The sequence below is a fragment of the Pseudorca crassidens genome, chromosome 1 (genome assembly GCF_039906515.1).
Source record: "Pseudorca crassidens isolate mPseCra1 chromosome 1, mPseCra1.hap1, whole genome shotgun sequence".
Lineage (NCBI taxonomy): Eukaryota > Metazoa > Chordata > Mammalia > Artiodactyla > Delphinidae > Pseudorca > Pseudorca crassidens.
In genome coordinates this window covers 151,716,854-151,735,236 of record NC_090296.1, presented here as the reverse complement: position 1 = coordinate 151,735,236, position 18,383 = coordinate 151,716,854, and the positions used below count along the sequence as shown (strand labels likewise).

The 18,383-nt window shown below is 43.3% G+C and overlaps 1 protein-coding gene across 9 annotated transcripts in view; it reads left to right on the top strand.

Moving 5' to 3' along the window:
* TJP1 (tight junction protein 1) overlaps nt 1-15,763 on the top strand; it is a 253,410-nt gene extending 237,647 nt beyond the window's left edge. For 5 of the 9 annotated variants that reach the window (XM_067699273.1, XM_067699285.1, XM_067699240.1 and 2 more), the window contains 5 exons: nt 4,910-5,085; nt 8,122-8,602; nt 10,095-10,312; nt 11,455-11,598; nt 14,215-15,763. In XM_067699273.1, the coding sequence (XP_067555374.1) occupies nt 4,910-5,085; nt 8,122-8,602; nt 10,095-10,312; nt 11,455-11,598; nt 14,215-14,309 (1,114 nt within the window). In that variant the 3' untranslated portion in view covers nt 14,310-15,763. Of the gene's footprint in view, nt 1-4,909; nt 5,086-6,592; nt 6,725-8,121; nt 8,603-10,094; nt 10,313-11,454; nt 11,599-14,214 lie in introns of those variants that run through there. The other 4 variants (XM_067699305.1, XM_067699262.1, XM_067699251.1 and 1 more) reach the window with 3 other exon arrangements.
* Nucleotides 15,764-18,383: the final 2,620 nt, after the last annotated feature.

Here is an 18,383-nt window from a genome sequence, read left to right as displayed (position 1 = left end):
ACTAAAGAGTTTTTAAAATTTTTTTTCCAAGTCAAGAGAAAACTTGTCGTTTATTATTGTTTGAGCTTGAGGAGACTTTAGAGATTTCTGGTCTAGCTGTAAACATGAGGAACCCAAGCTCCAGCGAGGGGCCATGACAGGGGCAGAGCTAGGAGTGAGCCCCAGGTTCCTGCTGTCTTTTTCCTGTCTGTGCTGCTCCCTTCTGTTTGCTTGTCTACTGGGTTTTTTGGTTTTCTTTCTTGTGTGTTTTTTGGGGTACAAACTACAAACCCACATGTGCCCGTGTGAGTTTGTATCCCGTTCTGGTTCTGCCACTGGTTGAGCCCTGACTAATGGTGAATTTGGTTCTGAGAGTGGAGTATAAACACACACAGGCACAGGTGGGTTCATACTTGAGCAGAACAGGCCCACAGAATGGAAGTAGATGTGGATTTATTACAAGGGATTCGTTTACACAGTTGTGGGGCCAGGCTGAGCAAGTCCTAAGTCTGCAGGGCAGGAAGGGAAATGCCTAGTGGTCTCGGAGCTCAGGGAAGCTGTTAACTCCTCTTGAGAAGGGCCCATCTAGATAATCTCCCTAGGGATACCCGTATTAGTGTTTGAGTGAATAACTGGGACTGTAGTTCTGCGTAGCCAAGATGAGACATTAAAAAGCAACCACAGGGCTTCCCTGGTGGCGCAGTGGTAGAGAGTCCGCCTGCCAATGCAGGGGACACGGGTTCGTGCCCCGGTCCGGGAAGATCCCACATGCCGCAGAGCGGCTGGGCCCGTGAGCCATGGCTGCTGAGCCTGCGCGTCCGGAGCCTGTGTGCTCCGCAACGGGAGAGGCCACAACAGTGAGACGCCCGCGTGCTGCAAAAAAAAAAAAGCAACCACAAATCACTTTTGTGCCTAAGTTTAAAATCATGAAGATTTTTACTGAATTAGATGCTTCGGACTGTCTGAACATATCATTTGTCACTTGCTGATCAGTGAAAATTCTTTTAGAATATACTTTAAAACCTCTAATATTAAAAGCCTACTTAAAAAAAATTATTTATTTATGGCTGTATTGGGTCATCGTTGCTGCGCGCGAGCTCTCTCTAGTTGCGGCGAGCGGGGGCTACTCTTTATTGCAGTGCGTCGGCTTCTCATTGCGGTGGCTTCTCTTGTTGCGGAGCACAGGCTCTAGGTGCGCGGGCTCAGTAGTTGTGGATTGCAGGGTCTAGAGCACAGACTCAGTAGTTGTGGTGCACGGGCTTAGTTGCTCCGTGGCATGTGGGCTCTTCCCGGACCAGGGCTCGGACCCGTGTCCCCTGCATTTGCAGGCGGATTCTTAACCACTGCACCACCAGGGAAGTCCCTAAAAACCTACTTTCAATTACCACTTGCCTTCTAAGACATCATTTAAAGTGAAGATTTAAAACCTTTTCCACTGTTATCCATTTAAATCTTTGTCTACGGAAGAAAGCAGTTTATGAGAAACACAGCTGCGAACTGTGAGTGGTGCAGTTCGGGCTCTGTTTGAAGCAGACAGTCTTGCACGAGTGTTGTGAGCCTCCCCTAACACAAGCCTAGAGAGGTGCCCAGTGCATCTGGAGAGAGTCCAGACCAGGATGAGCTAGGCGTGGAGCCTGAGAAGCTCACCTTCCATGAGATGGAAGGGCGTCACCACTTTTACTGAAGCTGTTTAAACATATTCATTCCTCTCAGAAGGGAGTCCAGTTTAAAGAGAGATTTTATTTATCCTTTTACATACTTGGTAAATAGAATACAGCCTTAACAGGATACATTTAGGTCTAAAAAGTAAATTAAAAGTTTTGCTAGGGAATCAGATGACAAGGTATTTTTTGGTTTTGTGTGAATCTTGTTCTCTGGAGAGAAGACTCAGTAATATATCTATGACGTATAGCTTTCAGACATGGTCTAGAACACTGCCGAGCACTTGGCGGTGGAGGGGCTCAGTCATTCCATGTGGAGTGACCAAGGCTCAGCACAAGCCCCGGTGCACTCCTCCTCACGTCCACAGCCCTGGGAGGAACCAGTGTTTGCTGGGCAGAGGTCCCATGAGAAAGAGATCATGTCTGTCTCTGTAGATTCACTGCGGACTCGGTTTGATATTACTGTTTACTGTTGGTAGTGTTATGGGGTGAGAAAGTCTAACTTGAGATGAATAGTAGGATGCCTTTCCTTCCTTTGTATATGAAAGTAATGCTGCATTTTCCCATATAATAAGGTTTTTTAAAAAAAATAATTTTTGGCTGCGTTGGGTCTTCCTTGCTGCATGCGGGCTTTCTCTATTTGCGGCGAGTGGGGGCTACTCTTTGTTACGGTGCGTGGGCTTCTCATTGCCGTCTTGTTGCAGAGCATGGGCTCCAGGTGCGTGGGCTTCAGTGGTTCTGGCTCGCGGGCTCTAGAGCACAGGCTCAGTCATTGTGGCTCACAGGCTTAGTTGCTCCACGGCATGTGGGATCTTCCCGGGCCAGGGCTCGAACCCATGTCCCCTGCATTGGCAGGCGGATTCTTAACCACTGAACCACCAGGGAAGCCCTCCCATATAGGTTTTTAATGGTTAGAGAGTTGGAAAGGAGACTCAAGTATCCTAGAAGATGACTCAGCAGGAAGTTGTTTCTATGCCTTCCCTTTCTAATGCTGTTTTACTCTTTTGCCCAATTAATACAACTTTAATAATTGGAAAATAGTTTAAAATATGGGGCCCTCTTTGTCTTACATTTCAAAACTATTTACTGTTTGTCACCAATAGATTGCCTACAGGCCTTATTCTCTAAAGTAAAACATAGAAATAACAAAGTTACCGTCTTCCAGATAATGCGTGCTTTTGTTCCACTTAAAAGCACACCTTAAAAATGGAGGGAATTAGAGCAGGGAGAAGTCTTTGATAGCACAGGATAAGTGCCCCAGAAGCAGGTAGCTGTCACCCAGTCTCACAGTCTGTTGAGCCACATTGATGCTGGAGAGGTGAGGAGACAGCAGCCCTGACATCACCTCCAAAGCAAGTTAGGAGTTGCCAGGATTCCAGGCCAGGGCTAGAAGAGCAGGCTCCATCTGGGTCTGTGCACGTGCTGCAGCTCAGAGATTGAGTTGTCTCCTTCAGGGCATCTAATGTGATTTCTGTCACTGGAATATCTACCTCTGAAGACGCAGCCTACCGTGAGACTTCCAGGTCTCAAGATAAATGTTGGTGGTTTTCAGCTTACAAGAATTAAGCATAAGATTGGCGTTAGGTGGTTTTGTGTGCATGTAGCATTATTAGATGAGAGAGGTGGAGACCAAGGGAGTCAGCGTGGCAGCTCTGCCCACCTCGGGGCTCAGCGTCAGGCTCGGAAGGAGCACGTGTTGATCGTGTATCCGTACCGTGCTAGCTGTGGTGCTGCATCACTTCTGTGTTTTCACTCTGGACTTCTGTGCCTAGCCCCCTTTCTTTCAACAGAGCACTCACCCCCACTTCAGAACCCGCTGCTTTATTTCATTTCTTTGTTCAGCACCAGGAGTGGGCAGCGGGCCAAGGAGTGAAGCTTAGCCACACTGCTGCCCACCAGAGCCCCATGTGTGTGGAGGGTGGGCGGGCGGGGCCTAGCTGCGTTCCACGTCTCCACCGGCTGCTGGTGTCCCGAGCTAAATGAGAGCCAGTGGTGGTTTCCTTTATAGACTGAAGTATGCTGAAATGGTGGATGTGTGTTTTTTGGTTGATGCTTTAAAATGACATTTGAGTTCTGTTTGCTGCAAACTTAGATTGATCGTTTTCTTTAATTTTTCTGTTGCGCTTGCTTTGCCATCACCTAGATTTCTTGGCTCTTATACTAGCTCTGACTACTTGGAAAGGAGCTTCATGTGGTAAGACGGGGCACTGGTGTGAGGCTGTGACGTGAGGGTCCCTCGCTGTGGCACTGGCATTACGTGCACTTGCAGGTGTTAACGTCGTCTTCAGTGCTTAGTCCAGACACCCAAAATGAGATAATGGCGTGGCTTTAAAGCTGATCATGAGTAGACTCCGCGACAGTAGTCTTCTGTGAAAGTACATTCCAAGCGTCTGTGTGACTGCGTGTGCACGTAAAGCCAGTGTACAGCTTTGGCTCTGCAGAGCTCAGAGGGCAGTGTTGCAATTATGGGTCCTGTTTTAAAGATTTCTTTTGTGTGAATTTTACGTGTTCTATATTAACAATTGGGAATCTGAAAAAATAAGCATACATTCACAATTTGATTTAAATGAGCCTTAAAAATCAAGCAGTATTTGCTGCTCTAGCAATTGCTAAACAAAAAATGGATCTGGTAAATCCAGGATAAATTTTGAAGTAAAAAAAAGGTGCAGTGTTACTGGAACACAGCAGTACCCTTTGATTTACAAGCTGTTTTTGGCTGCTTTGGGGCAGAGTTTGAATAGCTGTGACAGAGGCCGTATGGCCAAGAAGCTGATAGCATTTCTTGTCAGCCCTTGACTAAGGGCTTGCCAGCCCCTGGCCCGTGACGTCACCTTCTGTGGTGCCTAGCCTGCACCAGAAGATGGTGCTTCATGCCTTCTTAGGCACTACACCAGAAGGGAATCTAATGAGGATTTGGGCCAATAAATATTTTTCAGAATATTTGGACGACTTCATTAAACCTACCAGCCATTACTATTTTTTGTAGACCACAGTGTTGAATAGTACAAGTATACCCCGAATTCCATCTGCCTTTTGGTTGCCGTCTTTTGGATGCTTTACTAATATTCTTAAAATACCTGTGCTGCCTTTACACCTCTTGTGCTGGTGACTGGTTGGACTTGTTTGTGTTTTTTGGTAGAGTACCCACACTCATAAGGGTAAACTGAAATTCTCAAAAAAAACCCCTCAGGGATACTTAGAAGAAGGGGAACTTGCTTTGTGAATGTGGATCCGTCTGTAGGTGTTGGCATTTCCTCATTTTTCCACAGGGGGAAGTCTGCTGAGGCTGAAGCTGTGGACAGGCCGTTTGGGGAGAAGCGCTATGACCCACTGCAGGCCACACCACCCCCTCCGCCGCCACCCGCCCAGTACAGCCAGGCCACCCAGCCTGGCCCCAGCACCACCCTCAGCCTCCACTCACACACCAAGGGGACACTCGGCGAAGGTAGGCGGCTCAGGAGTTGGCAGGACCACTGTAATAGACTCACACTTACAAGATGAAAAGTACGTGCTAGAAACCTCTGGGCTGAGAACAGCGAAAAATAAGGGGCTTTGTTAAAAGTACCTCTTCTTTTTTATGATAATGACAGTTATATCGGACAAGCCTTTTAGCTAAATAGATTTTAACCTGCCTCCTTAACATAGCTTAATTTCTGAAAGTAGTTTTTGTTTACCAGTATGCCCAAAACTAAATGTTTGAATGGTGGTTCGTAAAAATTATGGTGATGTCCGTCTTCGCATGTGGATATAGGGCGGCCGTAGAGTTTCACATAATACGTGTCCCTGAGCACCTCGTCTTTGCATTTGTGTTCTGTGGCGGAGGCTCATCAAGATAGATCCCATCAGCTCCAGAGCGCTCACCTCAGGGTGGCGTCCCTGCGTGTGCACCCACGTCTTCTCCTTCACATCTCTGAGCAGTAACTGCCTCTCTTCCCGGGCCACTGGCCCAGCTCCTCTCCCCGCTCTCCTGCTTCCTTCATCTTCCTCTCCCCTTCCCCATAATCCTTCCCTTTGCCTTCCAGTAAGTGCCACTGCCTCATGCCACCTTCCCAGCTCCACAGCCATTAGACGTCCTGGAAGGGACTGTTGCCTCCACCCTCCCAACCAACATCTCTCTTCTCATTTGGTGCTTTCAAAGGATACACCACAGTTCACCCATCTCCTGGTGATGTTTTGCTCCTAGAGACAGTGCTCCTCTGTATTTATGTAGGAGTCCAATCCCAGGGGTATAATTTGATATTACTTTATGTTAGGATTTTCTTTACACACTATCATGTCTGCCGATAAAGTTTAAATTTTTACTCTCCAAACCTTATGCCATTTTTGCACTGGCTGAGACATCATAGTAAAATGTTGAGTTGAAATGATGGTGGCAGACATCTTTTGCTAGTTCCCCATTGTGGGGAGAAACGATTGAATGTTTCACCGTTACAATGTTAGCTGTAGGGGTTTTTGTAGGTGCCTTTTATTATGTTTAGAATGTTCCCTTCTAGTCCTAGTTTGCTGAAAGCATTTTGTCAACTGTTTTTTTCTTGTATGTACATTGTCCCTCAGTATTCGCAGGGGACTGATCCCAGGACCCCCCCCACCACCACCACTTCACCCCCATCCCACCACGCACACTGAAATCTGCGGATACACACGTCCCCCGTGTAACTGGTGTAGTACAGTCGACCCTCTGTGTCCATGGGCTCTGCATCCGCAGATACAGAGGGCCAAACGCACGAAGACGATCCTAAGATTTGTCTCCTTCATTTTGTTTCTGTAATAAGTTATCTTACTATGTTCACAAGGAGCTTTGGTTTATAATTTCCTTATAATGTCCTTGTCTGGTTTTGGTATCAAAGTTGTGCTAGAGTCATGAAAGAGAGCTGGGACGTGTTCCCTCTTTCTCTCATTTCTGGAAGAGTTTGTATAGCACTGATATGATTTTTTCCTTAATTATTTCATAGAATTCAGTTGGTGCTATTTTGCACTGCCACCAGCGGTACAGAGGGTCCCTGACTTATGACGGTTTGACTTTACATGGTGCAGAAGCGATGCACATTCACTAGAAACTACTTCGAATTTCGATCTTTTCTCAGGTTAGCAATAAGCAATACAATCTCTCGTGAAGCTGGGCAGCGGCTGTGAGAAGAGCCCCCAGTCAGACGCTGCATCACGGGGGTGAATAACTGACACACTTTGAACTGTCCTGGACCCAGAGAGCCAGTCTTGTTTTTTACTTACAGGACAGTATTCAATAGCTCACATGAGATATTTAACACTTTATTATAATATTTTGTGTTAGATGATCTTGCCCAACTGTAGGCTAGTGAGAGTATTCTGAGCACGTTCAGGGAGACTGGGCTGAGCTACGATTCTGGTAGGTCCCGTGTATTAAGCACATTTTTTACTTTGAACTTCCCCTGGGAAGTCGAGGAAGATCTGTACATGGAAATTTCTGTTATTCCACATCTTTGCCAATGCTTGGCATTACCAGACTTGTAAGTAAGTTTTGCCAATTTAATGGATGTGAAATGATGTTTTTTGTTTTTGTTTTGCATTTTCCTAATTAATAGTGATGTTGAGTATCTTATTGTATGATTACTGGTTAGTCTAGTCTTCACTTGCGTTTTTGCTTGTTCAGGTCTTTGCCTATTTTCCTATTGGTTGATTCTTTCTTATGGATGTATAGGTATTCTTCATAGGTTTTGGATCCTAATTTTTTTTAAAATCAGTTATATGTGTTGTACATAGCTTCTGCCAATCTGTGACTTTTCTTTTTTAACTTTAATTATGGTGAGTTTTGTAGTACTGATTTTTTTTTTTTTTTAACATGGCCAGTTTTGTCATTCTGTTTCTAATTTATTGTGGACACTGGAGCGGGGTCACTCCGATGCCAGTCTCTGGAGGCCAGGACTCCCAGCCACGTGACCCTGACTCCAGGCAGCAGGTACATGAACACTGTCCCAGGTGTCCCTGCTACCTCCTGGCCCCTCAGCATCACACACAGCCACCAGGGGTCAAGAGTGTCCTCAGACTGCTGACCCAGACCCAGTCAGTCATTGACTCTGACACCAGGACAGGTTAAGATGAGAGGGACATCAGATGACTGTTAGAACTTGTGTCAGGAAGGGCGTTTTGGTTTTTGTTTTCTGTATGGATGAAAAGTTGTTTCAAGGTTTATTCCTAAAAACTTAGTTTAACATGGTCACCACGGTCTCCCACAGAATCACTTGTTGATAACTTTCATGAATGAATTACTCATCTGGATAGATTTTATTCTTGACCCATTATAACATCTTTTCCATCTCACAAACCATTACAGTCAGTTAGAGATGGGTTTGTAATGCTTTTTTTGTTCAAGCCACCGAATGTACTTTATTGTTTTTCTTATTGAAGTATAGTTGACTTATAATATTAGTTTTGATGTACAACATAGTATTCAGTAGCTGTTTTCAGGAAGTTTTTGAAATACTTATATGTGTGTGTTTTACAGGTAATTCCATGTCATTGGATTTTCAGAGCTCTTTAGTGTCCAAACCAGACCCACCTCCATCTCAGAATAAGCCAGCAGCTTACAGACCAGCCAACCGAGAAGACGCTGCCCAGTCTGCTTTCTATCCCCAGAAAAGTTTCCCAGATAAAGCCCCAGCTAACGGGGCCGAACAGACTCAGAAAACGATCACTCCAGCATACAATCGATTCACACCAAAACCATATACAAGTTCTGCGCGGCCATTTGAACGCAAGTTTGAAAGTCCTAAATTCAGTCACAATCTCCTGACGAGCGAAACTGCACATAAACCTGACTTGTCTTCCAAAGCCCCCACTTCTCCGAAAACTCTGGTGAAAGCACACAGTTCCACGCAGCCTCCGGAGTTTGACAGTGGAGTTGAGACGTTCTCTGTCCACACAGATAATAAGCCTAAATATCAAGTAAACAGTATCAGCACAGGGCCTAAAGCTGTGCCCGTGAGGTAAGACTTTTTCTTGGCCTGGTGATGTCTCTCACATGAGTTGGGTGTGGTTTTGGGAACCTGACTGATGATTTCAACTCAAACTTTAAGCTGAATGGTGCTGTCCAAAATGTTGGAATGACTAAAGGTTCTGCAAGAGGCACTAAAGCTGGTGCTCATTATCTCCATTGTGTAAGAACCCAGGCTGAGAGGCACTGTATTTCACTCAGGGTCACACAGCCATGCTCAGGGAGCCTAGACCCAGCCACTGGTCTGACTTCTGACCTCAGAGCCAGACTCCTAACCGGCCCTGGCTTCCCATGACCTCTGACCTCCAGCTGGGGCAGCACGTTTGGAGAATATCTCAAAAATAATAGAGTATCTGTATTCCTCATCCACTGTTTATTCAGCAGTGAGTTTGAAAAGAAGATGTAATAACCTCAAAATGGTTGTTTAAAAAAGAGCTTTCTTAATAGTTTTGATCAGATGGCTGAGCAAATGAGATGAACCCAGCCTGCCTGGAGCCACACTCCCTACACCCCTCCCCTCATCTGCACAGTGACCGACAAGACCCGTGCTCGCCATGCAGAAACCTCCCTAAGCCACTGACGCAGAAAGTACTCGCGGGCCACCGGCAGGCTGCCTCCCGAGCGGAAGGACAGGCCAGCCAGGGGATGTGGAGGAGCGGCCCCCTCACAGGGGCCCCGCGGTACCATTGCCCCCGGGGAGCCCATGCCCACTGCTCTGGCCACGGAGGAGTGAAGCCGCAGCTCCCTGCACTCACTTTCATTTTGTTGGCCCATCTTTCTGCTCACCTTTAGTCCTGGCTCAAAATTTTGCTTCAAGAAGTCCTGAGGGGAAAATAAAAGGAAGTCCTGAGAGCCTGCACTTTTGAAGGAGATTTGGTACCACATCCCCTCTGCCTCAGGCGTCTTTGTGTGAACCGCGTGAATGGACCATCTCCTCTCCATGAGCGATTGCCCACACCGGAGTCTTTATTACCTCATGGAATTGGGCGTCTGTGCTTAGGGAGTGGGGAGGGAAGGCCATAGTATGCACACCAGAAATCCTCAGGAGAGAGCGAGCCTAATTAGTGTATTTTATCAGGTCTAAGATGCCATCAGTTGTGAGATGCACCACTGTCTTACGTATCACTAAGAAGGAAAAAACATGCTACCAATTAAACCATGATGTGCCATCAGTTTTAAAACACCAGTTTCATGGCTGTAAAATATTGGGTGAGCACTGTATCAGGCCTTACATGTTCTGATCGCAAAAAATCAGTAATGAAGGAAACGTGACTATTACCTTTAAAAATGACATTGACTTCTCGAGGAAGAATATGCTTAGTTATCCCTGTGAGTAAAGTCTGTCAGTCACTGAAAACTTATTAAAGTAAGTAACTGCTTGATTATATGGAGAGAGAAAGAGAATGAAACCACCGACTAGACTAGCAGTGAAAGTGCCTGTATGTGACTAGGAATGTACTCATTGGCCATTTCTGAACTCTCAGTCCCTCAGCTGTAGAAGAGGATGAAGATGAGGATGGTCACACTGTGGTGGCCACCGCCCGCGGCGTATTTAACAGCAACGGCGGGGTGCTGAGCTCCATAGAGACCGGCGTTAGTATCATTATCCCACAAGGAGCCATTCCTGAGGGAGTCGAGCAGGAAATCTATTTCAAGGTCTGCCGAGACAACAGCATCCTCCCGCCTTTGGATAAGGAGAAAGGTGAGTGTGTGATTTCCTGCTTAGTTTCAATAACTCGAGTTGCCCTGTGTGCTTTTCAAAGCTTATTGTGCTCAGTAGACAGGATACCCTAGACCTCTGTTCTCCCCCCACCCTGGCTGCCCTCAAGTTCCTTCTACAAGGGAGGGCCTCTCTAATGAGCACTGTGGAGAGGGGAGCCTGTGCTACCTTTACTGTGACGGTGACAATAGGGGATGGGTCATTGGGCACTACTGTACCTGCCAGCCAGTCGCCAGTCTTAGCCGACCTCACCAGATTTTTGTCTTTGAGTCGTTCCTTCCTGCCTTGCAGCTCTAGAGATGAATTAGGTAACACCCACTCCAAAGGCCTTGCTCTGTGCTGCCACCTGCTGGTGGAATGCAAGGCTCTCGGGTCAGATCTTCCTCACTGCGCAGACCTAGCACAAGTAAACACGCTGCAGAGGAGGAAGCATCCCCATCGGCTGTCGCGGTGTGTGTTTCTGAGCTGCTTCAGGAATCTAGGAATGCTCTTATTTTTCACAGTCTTCCAGATCTGTCAGGATGAAATGATAATGAACCATGTTGCAACGTCCTTTAGAATATTTTAGCAGTGCTTTGCTTCCTTAAATACATTATTTTAGCTCATTTTCGTACATTTTGCCAGAATACTAACATGTTGGCCCTCCTGCGTGAATCTCTTAAACCACGTCTGTAGCAAATACAACATTAAAAACACAAGATATAAGTAACATTTGTAAAATGTTTGAGTATGTCTTATACCATAAGAATGCTGTGATTGAATGAAGTAGCCACCAGCAACGTTGTGCTGTTTAGCACTTGAATTGTGGCTGTTTTAATTGAAACGGGCTAGAAGTGTAAAATACACACCAGCTTCAAAGATTCAGTATATTGCTCACATGTTGAAATAATGTTTTGGATATATTGGGTTATATAAAATATTAAAATTGACTTCAACTGTTCCTTTTTAATGTGGCTACTGGAAAATATTAAGTTACATCTGTGGCTCCTGTTACATTTTTCTTGGTCAGTGCTACTACAGAGAACTAACCGTCTTTGGCTTTAAAGCATATGGTTAGAAGGAGGGTGAGGAGGGCGTGGGTCTAGAAGGAAGCCAGCCGTCTAACCTCTCTCCCCCCGCCCCAGGTGAGACCCTGCTGAGCCCCTTAGTGATGTGCGGGCCCCATGGCCTCAAGTTCCTGAAGCCCGTGGAGCTGCGCTTACCACACTGTGCGTCCATGACTCCTGACGGTTGGTCTTTTGCTCTAAAATCATCCGACTCCTCGTCGGGTATGCTGTCTTCACTCTGTCCTTTGGGGGCTTTGGGTACTGTCGTTGATTGACCCGTGGGCTGACGGAGCTACCCGTGCTGTCTGTGCACAGATCCTCCCTCTGTTCCTGTGGCCTTGTAGGCATCACCAGTGTTTTGGAGTTTATTTGTGGTACATATATTGTAAATGAAAACTGAAGGGTAGAGAAGCTTCTGCCTTGTAAACATTGATGATTTGGCCAAAGGTTGACTGTTTCTTGGTGTTCAACAAAATTATTCTGTCAAAATTTTTAAGATGAGGTGGAAGAATTGATATTGTCCTACATATATATGCATTTTCATCTTTATACTAAAATGATTTGATTCCTTTATGTAATAATTTCTATTTTTGGTTACTATTTCTCAGTCTACAAAGTATATATATATATACTTTGTAGGGGTGTGTGTGTGTGTGTATACACACACACACTAGAGAAACTTGAAAGATAAAAGACCTTACACTGTGATCATACTTGGCCATGGTTTTTCCATGTAAAACTCAAAATAACTTCTCTAATACACTTTTAAAATGGCTTATTGCTGTCAAGATCATAATTTCAAAGCTTCCATTGCATTTTCACATTTCTCACTTCCTTGGGTGACTAAGTCAGTTAGACTAAAGTCAGAACTTTCTATATTTATGGCACAGAACACTTTAATTGAACCTGATGTAGAAAAAAAGAATTTAAAGTTCTTCTGAATTTTTGATAAATCAGATGAGCATTATACAGTTTTAGTTTGGTACAGTATGAAATAGAGTTTTATGGTGTAAAGAACATATTTTAATATTACCCAACATAAAATATTACATATATTCATTCATAACTACCCCATTTTCTGGGAAAAGTTCTTCAGGAACTCCACTGAGAAACATTTTATTAGCCTAGTTTGAACTAATGAATTAAAATTAATAAAACTGCATTTAAAACATATATTCCAAAAGTCAGGTTTTAGTGTGGGCTGTGATCGTCCTCTAACCCAAAATAGGTTGAGGGTCCTTAAAGTAACTATGTTGTTACTTGTTTTATAAGCGATTTTTTTTCCAGATACGAAAAAAATCAGTATGCTTCGTATAATTTGTTTTGTGCCACAGAACATGTTATTTTGTTAGATTGAAACAACTTACTTTTTCCTGTGTTAAATTTGAGTATGTACACCTAGAAGAGAAATGTAATTTTATGTAATTCTGTGTGGCTTCGGAATGCTTTTGCTACTATAAATTTCTGTTTTAAAAAGTCAAGGTAGATTTTGATAGCTACTGACTTAATTCCAAGAAGCATTTATTAGTATATTGGAAAGAATTTTGAACCTAAAGATAAAGTTTTTCCCAAGAGTTGTCGTAACTATCTCATTGCCTAAACAATTTATCTGCAGTATGGCACAAGCCCACATGTACCTGTGAAGTTAAACCCCTCTGTTTTAAACTGCTGAGCCCACCATGACTCAGATGTTGCTTAGGTAACGGACAGCTTACAGTTTGCAGTGCTTCTCAGCCTTGGCCCTGTGGGGTGTTTAGCAGCCTCCCTGGCCTCCACCCGCTAGATGCCAGTTGTGACAAGCAAAATTGCCTCCAGACATTGTCCCCTGAGGGGCAGAACTGCTCCTGGTGGAGAACTGTTGCTTTACAGGCAGCAGCTTTGACTGTCACTTACCATGGACACAAGAGGTGTATGGCTGTCCCAGCCTTCTTTACGTTGAGTCCACTGCCAGGGCTCCTTAGCTGTAGCTGCAAATCTCAAATCACCTGGTTAAAAGCTGGTTAAAAACTCCAAAGCCCAGGCCCTGCTTCAGTCTTACTCAGTTCAATGACTTTGGAAGCATCATGAATGGTTTTGTTGTACAGCAGGATCAGGGCTAAGAATCTCTGGCCCAGTCTCAGTGATTTTTTTTTTTTTTTTTTGTAAAGGGGAGGAGGCTCCTTAACCGAATTCTGCAGTGTTGAGGGTTTCATTTGGTCTGTCAAGTGTGAGAAATGTGTTCTCATACTCAGCTCAAATGGGGTAATCATATAATTATTGTCTAAACTTTTGAAAGTGAAAGAAGGGTACTCTTTTTTTCTTTTTTTTTTTGTGGTACGTGGGCCTCTCACTGTTGTGGCCTCTCCCGTTGCGGAGCACAAGCTCCGGACGCGCAGGCTCAGCGGCCATGGCTCATGGGCCCAGACGCTCCGCGGCATGTGGGATCTTCCCGGACCAGGGCACGAACCCGCGTCCCCTGCATTGGCAGGCGGACTCTCAACCACTGCGCCACCAGGGAAGCCCAAGAAGGGTACTCTTAATAATAATACTCAGGGGCAAACTGGAACTGTCCCAGGCACATGATCACCCTAACTTTTATTCATTTTTTAAAAGGCTCAAACTTGAAAACATAAAAAATAAACGAGAAATCTGCAACAGCTTTTGGATCATTAGATTCCAGTGGGTCTCCAATGAAGTACATATATAGCACTAAGAGTTTTGGTACAAGTGCGGTATGCTGAAGAAATAGAGGAAAGTTGTATCTAAATATATATGTTTGTGTTTGTCCCATGATTGCAAAGCATTACAGATAGCAGTTTAACCAACCAGAAATGACATGAACTTTTTTTTCTCTCGTAGGCGATCCTAAAACCTGGCAAAACAAGTGTCTTCCTGGAGATCCAAATTATCTTGTTGGAGCAAACTGTGTTTCTGTCTTGATTGACCACTTTTAATTCTTAAAATATAGGAACTTGATTAAATAATGTGAAACTGGGTTAAACTTACTAAATCTAAATGGAACCACTCCATCAAGTATTATATACTTTTCCTATAATTGACACTGCAGTGTGTTAGTATCACACGCTTTGTTTGAACTGGAGAGGCTGAGTGAACATCCCCTGAACCGTGCCTGGGAAACATGCTGCCTGCTGCATGTTGGGGGTCGGTGTTGGCTACAGGCTCCACGATGTGATGCTTTGTAATGAGTTTTGTACTTTTCTATGGTCACTGCTTAACTTCACATATTGATTTCCGTTAAAATAACAGCCAGTAAATGGGGTGCATTTGAGTTTTGTTCTTTCCAAAGTACACTGTTTCAGACTTTATTATGGCCCTGGCCTGGCATACACATTTTTATTATGCATGAGGTAATCACACGTTTTTAAAAAGCACCTCAAATGTATAACCAGTGTAGTGGATTTAACAGAAATGTACAGCAAGAGGAATTTATAGCTTTTTTTTTTTTTTTTTTTTGGTGGGGCGGGGCAAGTGAAGACAATTACTTACTGTATATGAAAACTCATTTTTCTTAGGGAAGGACACCAAAGCATGTGAGACTGGTTCTGTGGCCTCTTTGGATCTATAAGTTAACCATATCACCATAGACATACTAACCAGCAGGAATGCCTTACCCTTGTGTTTTTAATTCTTAGATCGTTCTGTGTGTTACTAAGGTTTTATGGCTTTTGTGCACATCTAGATACTGTATCATGAAAAGATTGAGTGAATTGTGGATTTGGTGGTTTCAGAAATGTGTAATCACCCAGAAGAAAATAATGGTGTGATTTGGGGTGGGGTTTTTTTTGTTTTGTTTGTTTGGCAAGGGGCAGTGGTTGTTTTCTCTCTCTCTCTCTCTTTTTTTTTTTTTTTAGGCTATGCATTTAAAAACTTTTGATGTTTTAAGGATGCTTGTACATAAGGCGTGCATACCACTTTGTTCTTGGTTTGTAAATTAACTTTTATAAACTTTACCTTTTTTATACATAAACAAAACCAAGTTTCTTAAGGCTACCTTTGTATTCTCTCCTGTACCTCTTGAGCCTTGAACTTTGACCTCTGCAGCAATAAAGCAGCATTTCTATGACACACACAAGGTCAGTTTTTTAAGAAAAAGAATGCACAGAGTTGTTACATTTTTAAATGCTGCATTCAAAAGATACAGTTACTCAGAATTCTCTAGTTTGAATAAATTCTTGCAAAGTATCCCTATTGTAATTTGTGATATGATGCTGTGCCCTAAAGTGTATTTTTTTACTAATAGACAATTTATTGTGGCACATCAGCACAATTTCTGTTTAGATAATACACCGCTACATTCTGTTAATCAGTAGGTGTGACTGAATTTCTTTTGCAGTTATTAAAAAATCTCAAATTTCTAAATCTGCAGAATAAAACTTTTTAAAATAAAGTGCTGGTTTGGTCTGTTTGCCCGCTATTTCTAGTATTGTTTAACTTCATAATCCTAGTTTAAAATCCTGCACACTGATCCTCATCACCCAGTTGCCTGCTGCCGCGTTGGTCCTGGTGGGGGTGGGGGATTTGGAGTGAGCCCCTGTTGCCAGTGCATCCTGGCAGAAGACAGAGCAGGAGAAGGGGGGGAAGGCGGAGTCTTCCCACTGTGCCTGTAAGTGTATGTGGATGTATGTGTTTATTCATGTTCCTTAGGGCCAACTTGTATATGGTTTTGTCTCCTCCCTTATAGTTTTAGAAAAACATAACATGGGCCGATTATGGGGATTTAATCTGCAGTTTGTGCAGATGCCACCAGAAAATTACCAGAGCTAATCAATGAATTTAGTAAAGTCGCAAGATACAAAATTAACAAACAAATCTCTTGTGTTCCTGTACACTAACAATGAAAGATCAGAAAGAGAAATTAAGGAAACAATCCCATTTACCACTGCAACAGAAAGAATAAAATACCTAGGAATAAACATACCAAAGGAGGCAAAAGACTTGTATGCAGCAAAGTATAAGATACAGATGAAATAAATCAAAGATGACACAAACAGATGGAGAGATATACCATGTTCTTGGACTGGAAGAACCAATGTTGTGAAAATGACTATACTACCCAAAGCAATCCACAGATTCAGTGTACTCCCTATCAAACTACCAGTGGCATTTTTCACAGAACTAGAACAAAGAATTTTACAATTTGTATGGAAACACCTTGAGTAGCCAAAGCAATCTTGGTGGGGCGGGTGGGGGTGGGGGAATGGAGCTGGAGGTATCAGGGTCCCTGACTTCACACTATACTACTACTACAAAGCTACAGTAATCAAGACACTATGGTACTCGTACAAAAACAAATACAGATCAATGGAACAGGATAGAAAGCCCAGAGATAAACCCATACACCTGTGGTCACCAAATCTATAACAGAAGGCAAGGATATACAATGAAGCAAAGACAGCCTCTACAATAAGTGTTGCTAGAAAAACTGAACAGCTACGTGTAAAGAATGAAAATAGAACACTCCCTAACACCATACACAAAAATAAACTCCAAATGGATTAAAGACCTAAATGTAAGGCCAGACACCATAAAACTCTTAGAGGAAAACATAGGCAGGGCTTCCCTGGTGGCACAGTGGTTGAGAGTCCGCCTGCCGATGCAGGGGACACGGGTTCGTGCCCCGGTCCAGGAAGATCCCACATGCCACGGAGCGGCTGGGCCCGTGAGCCATGGCCACTGAGCCTGTGTGTCCGGAGCCTGTGCTCTGCAACACGAGAGGCCACAACAGTGAGGCCCGCATACAGGAAAATAAAAAAACATAGGCAAAACACTCTGACATAAATCGCACCAAAATCTTTTTTGACCCACCTCCTAAAGTAATGAGAAAAACAAAAATAAACAAATGAGACCTAATTAAACTGAAAAGCTTTTAGCACAGCAAAGGAAACCGTAAACAAGATGAAAAGAGAGTCTTAGGAATGGGAGAAAATATTTGCAAATGAATCAACGGACAAAGGATTAATCTCCAAAATACACAAACAGCTCATGCAGCTCAATATCAAAAAAACAACCCAATAAAAAAATGGGCAGAAAACCTAAATTGACATTTCTCCAAAGAAGACATATAGGCCAACAAACACATGAAAATATGCTCAACATCCCTTAATTATTAGAAAAATGCAAATCAGTACTCTAATGAGGTATCACCTTACGCTGTTCAAAATGGCCATCATCAAAAAGTCTACAAACAAATGGTGTAGAGGGTGTGGAGTAAAGGAAACCCTCCTACACTGTTGGTGTGAATGTAAACTGGTACAGCCACTATGGAGAATAGTATGGAAGTTCCTTAAAAAACTAAAAATACAGCTACCATATGATCTAGTAATCACACTTGGGCATACATAAGGAGAAAACCATTAATTCCAAAAGATGCATGCACCCTAATGTCCATTGAGCACTATTTAAAATAGCAAACACATGGAAGAAACCTAAGTAGCCATCGACAGATGAATGGATAAAGAAGTGCACATACACAAAGGAATACTATTCAGCCATAACAGAATGAAATAATGCCATTTGCGGCAACATGAATGGACCTAGAGATAAGTATACTAATTGAAGTGAGTTAGAAAATGACATATCATATGATACCACATATTTGGAATCTAAAAAATGATACAAATGAACTTATTTACAAAAAAGAAATAGTCACAGACCTCAAAAACAAACTCGGGCATTTGTGTTAGCCATTTGTGGAAATCCACTTACTCTTTTATTAATTTCTAGTTTTTTATCTTCAATAAATATGCCTGAATTAAAAACAAAAAACAAACTTACGGTTTCCAAAGGGGAAAGGGGAGGGGAGGGATGAATTAGGAGGCTGGATTAACATATACTCACTACTGTATATAAAATAATCAACAAGGATCTACTGTATAGTGCAGGGAACTCTACTCAATATTGTGTAGTAACCTATATGGGAAAAGAATCTGAAAATGAATAGATACTTGTATATTTATAACTGAATCACATAACTGGGCACCTGCCAGGCACTGGTGGGGGACAACGAA